We start from the raw sequence: 8120 nt of genomic DNA, 5'->3' as shown, positions 1-8120 counted from the left end.
AGAATCTAATGACATTTGAAACCGAGTGCTAAAAAAACTTAACTCCAATGTACTTTTTTATTTATTTTAATATTTACATCTTGTTTTATTAGCCATCTGTGTGCTTCTGTAAATAAAGATTTACCAAATAGTCCTTATAGCAAAACACAGCATTTTACCAATAGCTGTTATGTATCTTGCAAAAATGCTTCTGTGCTCTGATACTCTATTCAGGCAATAAAATGTCAGATATTGATGTGGTATGATTGGGGCAGTTATATTCCCTGAAAAAGCAAAATAAAAAGCATGAAGTGTCTGAGCATGTTCATGTTCTAGGGATGGGGAACAGCAGTAGCTTGTCTTAATACTTTATTTATCAATAGTTTTCAAAATGCGTCTGGTGGACTGAGCAAGGGAGTAAGATTTTGTCCCGTGTCCAATGTTAACATATTAGTCAAGTTAAGATGATACATGTATTAATTACATGCCTAAAGTTAAGTCTGAAAGCTGCACAATTTACCTGGTTCTTTAAAAAAAATTAAAAAAATCAATGGAACTGCTAAGACTGTGTCATTCTGAACGTAATCTTCACCTTTTTGTGACTCTGAATGCTGGAGAGGGTAATAATTACCCATCATCAGAGAGAGATCATGTGAATGAATTTCCATTGTGCTATATTGTGTAGCTTATTACCACAGCTCTGGATCATTCAGACCTGCTAAGCGGTATCTTCATGTCATATCAGATAATAATCTAGCAGGGTACAAGGAAATTAATTTTGTAAAAGATTATTATATGTGAGTGGTTGGTGTCAGTGTTAATGTTGATGTGTTTAGGGCTTTGTGCAAACAACAGTTATTCTTTGCAATGCTGACTTGAAATAGGTGATTAAGTATTATAAAACTTTTTATACAGATGGGAAAAGAGCTTAAGCAACCACTGTAATAGGACCTCTTGCCTTTTCCAGCCTATTCTCCTTCTTCAAGACAACCCTAATTCCTCCATTATAAAGCACTGGGAGCCAAATGTGACCTTACCTATTTCAATTCCTTGAATACCTTTAGTGAGTAGGTGCAGGCTCCTCAGTCCAGGGCATGCCTAAGACAAAGCTGAGACATTTGGGCTGGAAGGGAGCCATGCCACAGCCTGACCAAGACCATGATCAGGCAGTCAGAAAGTAGGATGGCTGAGCATGCTGTAAGTGTACCTGCCCAGCCACCTGCACAGGGCTGCTAAAATTACTAAGCCCTTTTGAGCAGTCAGTTGCTGTTCCATGTTAGTGTATTACAATCCATCACAGGAACATTTTTCTTCCATCTTAAATCCCTAGGTGCTACAGGAAAATCTGAGTCATCTTTACAACCCTCATTTAAACAAATGGTCTTTAACTTCCAGAAATTACCAAAATTAAGGCTATGGTACCTCCTGCTGCCTCCAGGAAGAGAAGATCAGGTATTGTTTTGTATTTTCTAAAGAAAAATCTTAACAGTTTTCTGGATTTTTTTAGTTCTCTTATGTTGCTTACTGCCATGGAATTTAGAGGTGATTGCTTGGCCAGAAGCCCCAGTATTGTGTTTCCCCAAGAAAAAGCCCATAAAAGATGGTTTTTTTTAAAACCTTGATTTTGTTAATGCATTTAATGAGTCAAATTGTATTTAATTTTCTTTGTATGTTCCTGAGATTGCATACATAAATAATTTTCTGAGCATAAGATACAATAGCTGTGTCCTGTTAACTGTGTATATTGAGGACATGCTCCTGACAAGCTATGCTGTAGCTACACATTTGCCCAGCAGCACTATTTCAAGAGCATATGTTTTTGAACTTCCATGTCTTTTGAGTGCCAGCATGCAGAAGAGGACTCTTTCAAGCCAAACAAACTTGAAACAAGCAGGCAGCTCAGGAGACTATTCCTGCAGGGTTCAGAGAATAAAGTATACACAAGGCCTGGAGCTTTCACTGCTTAAATCAGAACCTTGCACCCCAACATCAAATAGGACATCTGGGGTAGGAGCTCTTCAGGAGCTTTCTCATCCCCATCCATGAGGGTGGAAGGAAAAGGCATTGATTTTCTGTAAATTGACTTCTAGGCAAAGTAAGTCTGTCCCAGGATAGATAATATCAACCTTATAATATATATTACTGCATTTTGCAATACAAATGGCAATGTATTGTAAGTCTTGAAGTCAAGCAAAAGTAGGATTCCTGAGTCTGCTACCTCTGAGCATAGTGCAGTCAGTCAAATTTTTTAACACAGAGAAGTATTTTTGATTGAATAGTCTGTAACACCAGCCTTCAGGTGACACAGTGCTGTAGTTTGCAGGTAGAATTGCTTCAAAGCCTGCAAACTTTTCTGCTTACGTTGAGAGAAATACAACGTTGCAATTACAGGTAATTATCCAATCCCACCTCTTTTGACCTATCCAAAATTGCCGATACCATGGACCGTCTCATTGCTTAAGTTTTTTTCTCTTTAATTAAGATGAAATAAAGTGGCCACAATTGTTTCTTCATTTTCTTCCTGTTCTTGCTCTTTGTATTAAAATAACTAGTAGAAGCTGATGGAAAATTGCGTTTGGGTAGATTTAGTTCTGGTTCATACAGGCAACTAGTTTAGTTGATTGGGATAGTTCAAGGACAAAACCTTCCTAATATGGGTTAATTTGATTTTTTTTCACTGAAATGTTCGCAAAATTGTGTTGCCTCAAAGTTTGGGCTGGCTAAGAATACACACAATGCCAGCTCTGAACAGTTACTTAGCTGGTTAATGCCATGGTGCTGACAAGCCATTTTTCTGTGCAGGTCCACCAACCCGTAGGAAGGGTTCATCTCCCCTCAGGTTAGTAATCTGTTAACAAATACACACTTGTACAGTATCCCACCTGGCTTCAGTAGAGTAGATTAATGTCTGCAGCTGGTTATCTGGTCACATAAGAGCCTATGATGGCTAACTTTGACTAGATAACTTTATTTTAGATGGGTAAAATTAAGCAATACCATCCTGAGTTAAATAGGAAAAAAAATAGCTCTTGATGAGGATTAATAACATTTATACATGACTAGCTATGTCACAGTAACTCATGTTTTTAAGATATGTAGAGAAGACCCTGTATGTATTATAGATCCTATACCCTGTAGGAAAAGAATAAACTATCATGACATAAAACACCTGGATCACGGTATCTGATTTCTGGGCAGAGACAATTTTGTGTCAGTTTTCCTTAGTCTGGCAGACTATAACTTGCAGTGGTTCAACAGTTGACTTGATAAATCTGAGCTGTCTCAGTGTAGAAATAAGATTTCGGAGAGAATTTTACTGTCCAATTTTACTCTGCTGACTTTGAGAAAGAAACCCTGAGACAAAGGACTGATGATGTCCTACATTTGAAATATTTGTATCTAGCTTCCTGCTGGTTTCTTTTTAAAAGCAACAGCTGAGACTAATTTTAGAAAGAATGGATATAATATTGCCTACATGTATGTCAGCTGAAGAGGTTGTCTGTACAGTATTTCTACCTGTTTTGGATACACATTTACAGCAGGAACTCACCCAAGATCAGAAGGAGGATGAGAAGCATTTGCATTGGGATCCAAGAGAAAACGTTTCTGTGTGAATACTGAATTACTTTCCATCTCCAAAACAGGGTAGCCCATCTGCCTAGTCCATGTGTCCATGACTTCCTTCACAGGTTTATTACTTGCCTATGAATGATGGGAGAAGATTGCAGTAAAAAAGCAAATTCAGTCCAAAGAGGAAAAAAGTAATATCTCCAATACTGAGAGGAAGAAGAGCAGAAAGGGGCAGAGGAAAGAGCAAGTTGAGTAAAAAAATGCTCCATTAAATCCTTTTATGGTGTTTTTCACTGAAAGAAGGAATGAGCTAGAAATTTGGATGGAGGAAATGAGAAATATGTGGGTAGGAGACTGGCCAGTAACATGGACAAGAAATACTGTTGAACCTTTGAGGCCCCTTGCAGGCTCTAAGATCCCTCCACTTTTTTCTGAGAAAATAATGGAACAGGACAGAAAGGACATAAAAAGACTTTTCAAAGCTGCAAATCTCCTTGCAGCATGCCCTGCTTTGGCTGTGAAGTTGAAGCCAGTATTAACCACCAGCAGCTGCACTAATGTAAAATTTGATCCATTCTGTGGCTTGGGAACTTCTGTCCTAGAGACTGGAGCTGGAGAAAGATGTGACTGCCCTCCCAGGCTGCCACCTGTGAGGGAAGGGAGCTAGGATCACTATTTCCTTCTTCATAGGAGGTAGATGATGTGAAGATGCAGAGCACCAGAGAGAGAGCAGGAAGAAGTTCTGCTGAGCAGGAAGAAGTTTGAGACCAAGGAGAAGGTGGGAACTTGAAAGGAGACACAAAGCGCAACTTGGGCTGTGTGAGCGTCCACAGTGGTGAAAGGAAAGGAAATGTTATCAAGGGAAGAACCTGATAGTATGCAGGTGGGGTTTTGGGGGTAATGAGGTGGAAAGAAATAGCCCAGCCTCAAAGAAAAGGAAAGATCAGAAAATGGTGGCACAGAGAATGACACAACTAGAACTCAGAAGCCAGAGACAGAGATAAGCACCAAAATTACTTGGGAATAGATACTGTAGAGAGCTTTCAAACACCTGAATCTGTTTAGAGATAAGGGAGGGGATGGGATGCATGTGTGAGGCATGCATGAGTTTGAGTTTTGGGGGTAATGTTTCAGTAGCAGGCTGTTAGTAAGGTCTGCTTTCTTGTTTCTTATTCCACTTCTACAGTCTTATGCCAAAAAAACGAGATAATAATATATATTTTCTAGAAAAAGATGCATTGGAATATACTGGGAGGCTGCCTAGCTTGTGATTTCCTATTGACACAAGAGATACAGAATATAAAAGGTTAGGGAAACTGAGATCAGTGGGCGAGATATGCAACATTAATTAGGAACAGCTTGGGTTGCTGCAAAACATACCTCTTCCAGAGCTTCCCAAAATTGTTGTGTCTTGGCATTCTGGAAATGGTGGTTCTTCAAATATGCCTAGAGAGAGGTAGAAGACTGTGAAAATACTAGCAGGTCTTTGTTCTGTGCCTATGAAAACAATACACATATTCAAACAGGATCAGTGTAGTAGTGTGAGTAGGAGGTTAATAATCAGATCATGAAGTTCATTTGCTTTACAGTGTATCCTGTAATTCTAAAAATCAGCATTTTCCAGTGTGACTTGCTAGTATGAAATAAATTTGTACTTGAAGAGTCCTTTGTCTTTGTTTGAATGGACACCAGCATACCCTGTTGCAAATTTCTGTCTAACATAAGAGGTTGTTTAGAAGAAAGAAGCCATTTCAGGAGACTTCCCTAGCTGTGAACTGAGAGTGGATGTAGGGAAGTCTGGTCATCTCTGAGTTGTCATCGAAATTTCTATTACAAGGAATAATGGTATCTGGCTAAGTGTTTGCACCTACTGCACACTATTCCTGTCCTGTGTCTTACCTGGTTGCCTAACGAGTGCTTTCCTACCCTGCTGTCTGGATCCCGGTGATGTTTAGTCAGTAGATGGTGCTGTTTGTTTCACTGTTAGCCAGGGCTACCTACTTTAATGTTCTTGAAGGCTCTGAGTAGAGGGGAGTTATTAGTCTCTCGTGGACAAGGAAGCTGTATTTTGCCATCTTGTGGAACTGCTCTGACTGACTATATGAAAGGAAAAATAAAGGAAAATACCACTGTCTTCTAACAGCCCATAAATGTGCTCTGCAGGAGGGAGAGAGGTATGAACAAATGTGGTAAATCTGTGCTGTAACTCTTCAGAGACGACAGATGTTGGTTCAGAGGAAAGGACAGATAACTTTCCTCTTTCTGGGAGAGCTCATTTCTCCCATTTTTTCTTTCCACAATTTTGTAACATCCTGTTTTTTCCTCCACGAGAAAGGACTATGAACTACGCAACATCTGTCTTTTCTACTCCCCACTACCTTGGTGCTCTAAAGTTGGGTTGGCATCAAGTTTCAGGGCATGGATAAGCTTGCAGGATGTAAGAGTGCACAGAAGACTTGGACAAATTGGAGGACTGTGGCCATATGAAGCTGCATACAACCAAGTGAGGGATCCTAGCTGACAACAGGGTAACAGCAGGGTGGTGGATGTGTCTCCACTAAAAGCTGTGATGCATTTATGTGCTCACTGCCAGGCTATCAAGTCTTTGTGCAGTTCACATTCTTGCTTCTGTGGGAGTGTGAAACTTCTTCCTCTTGTTGCCCACTCATTACTGAAATGAACTAAATACTTTTGCTATTAATACCAGGATCTCTAATATTAACTTTTTGCATAATGGCTTTGCTACTGTCACACGAAGATGGGCTGTATTTCTGGCGTGTTTTGGTGCCACCCTTACCTGACAGCCTTTCTGGAAGAGATCTGGTGTAATCCAGTCCCTAATCATTCTGAGGATTGATGCACCCTGAGGACAAAGGGAAAAAGAAGGTCATTTCATGCTGCTCTAACATTGAATTTCTGTTCCCCAAAAAAGTAACATGTGAACGAGTATGTTATAAGGTAAAAATAGAAACCATGCATCTGACTGAGGAAGTGGCTTTTTTAGTTCCTTTGTGGCACAACATGCCTGGAGCTTAATTCTGGATGTGAGTGTTGGTCTTTAGCTGTGATCAGACGTCCAATTCCAAGTCCAGCTGTGCCAGTGGAAGGGTTCCTGAACCCTGCTGCTGGGTGTGACTGTCCTGCCCTTCTGCCAGTTTGTGTGAGCAGGGCTCCCCATTTCACTTTGAGCAAGAGAGGGGTGTGGGCAGCTGAGGAACTAGTCCTGACCAGCAGCACAACCTGATAAAGAAAGTGACTTCTGCTGTGACAAGTAGGGAACTCCAAAAATGCTGCAAATCTGGGACTTTACGTGTTGGGGCTGCCATCTCAAGAATCAGAATGAGTTTCCTTAAGGAGTGGTGTAAGAACTTTGGTCTCTGAAGCAGGGTAGAATTGGGACCAGAGAAGTTACTTACTTATAGGACCTTGAAAGAAGAAAGAAACAAATGGAAGACAGGAGAAAGAAGCAGAAGAGTCACGTGGAACAAAGAACAGAATGGGCACAAAATGATGAAAAACAAAAGCACTGCAAACCCAATCTAAAATGCAAAATATGATTTTAGGATTAGCATGTTTTCATTTTCTCAACTAAATGAAAATGCAACTGAGAGCCTAATTCTATGAATGGCTTAAAAATCCAGTTGTCTCATGTTATCTGAATTCTCAGTAAATCCTGTCTCCCCTATTTATGTGTCTGAGAATAATTTGACTGCACGAGTCATGACAGAGGAGCTGTTTGAACAGATATTCCTCAAAATGCTCTTCAGACTATTGGTGTGGAGTCAAGGTGATCAGCAGATGACACTTTCCTGATACAGAAATTTAATGTGTTTGCCAGGAAATATGTTCAAAAACCACCCAGTAGGATTTAGAACAGATATCCATTAGTGGTAATCATAAGGCTGCTTATGATTAATGGTGATCATAAGGCCGTGTGTATGCACTAAGGTACCTCAGTTCGTCAACTTTGTTTATCAGCCACTTCTTATCTGATATCACCTCTCATAGACCATCTCCTCCCATTTATATTAAAAGTCAGAGTAGAAGTACGCTCTTGTGCATACATTTGGGAACAGCAGAAATTTCTTTTTGCTTTAAACTGCAATGTATATTTAGGCCCTTGCATCTTCCAGTACTGCTTTTCAGTCTTTTCCCCTTACTCTTGTCACTTCTTTGGTTCATGATGGAGTGCATTTGAAAAAAACTCATCCTAACAAAATCACTCGTTACATGAACTCCAGTGTTTTCATAACTTTCCTTTCTTTCAACTATTTGGGGAGGTTTAGGAAAGTGACCTTGTTTTAAATAGCTGATCTTGTCTGATGGGAATATGGGGGGGAGTCTTTTACCAACATCCACATAACTTCTAGAGAGATGTAGTAATTGCTAAGTGTATGACAAGACTGTATGTGGCAGAAATGTGGAATGTTTAAACCTAAGCTTCTTTACCTGGGAAGTTTCAAAAATGTGGGGGTCCAGGAAAGAATTTCTAGTAGAATTAATTTAAGTATCTGTTTTGTGAAAAGGTAATCAATGTTTGAACTCCAAAAAATCTCATTGTTACTTTAATA

General features: G+C 39.8%; 1 protein-coding gene across 1 annotated transcript in view; it reads right to left on the bottom strand.

Annotated features, from left to right (window-relative positions):
* Positions 1-8120, bottom strand: part of ENPEP (glutamyl aminopeptidase (aminopeptidase A)) — a 38096-nt gene that overhangs the window by 7825 nt on the left and 22151 nt on the right. The window contains exons 8-10 of the mRNA XM_010185080.1: positions 6347-6412; positions 4930-4995; positions 3530-3681 (exon numbers count right to left, since the gene is read on the bottom strand). Coding sequence (XP_010183382.1) covers positions 3530-3681; positions 4930-4995; positions 6347-6412 — 284 coding nt within the window. The remainder of the gene's footprint in view (positions 1-3529; positions 3682-4929; positions 4996-6346; positions 6413-8120) is intronic.

The sequence above is a fragment of the Mesitornis unicolor genome, unplaced genomic scaffold (assembly GCF_000695765.1).
Source record: "Mesitornis unicolor isolate BGI_N332 unplaced genomic scaffold, ASM69576v1 scaffold9125, whole genome shotgun sequence".
Classification (NCBI taxonomy): domain Eukaryota; kingdom Metazoa; phylum Chordata; class Aves; order Mesitornithiformes; family Mesitornithidae; genus Mesitornis; species Mesitornis unicolor.
This window is presented reverse-complemented; position numbering and strand designations above follow the sequence as displayed.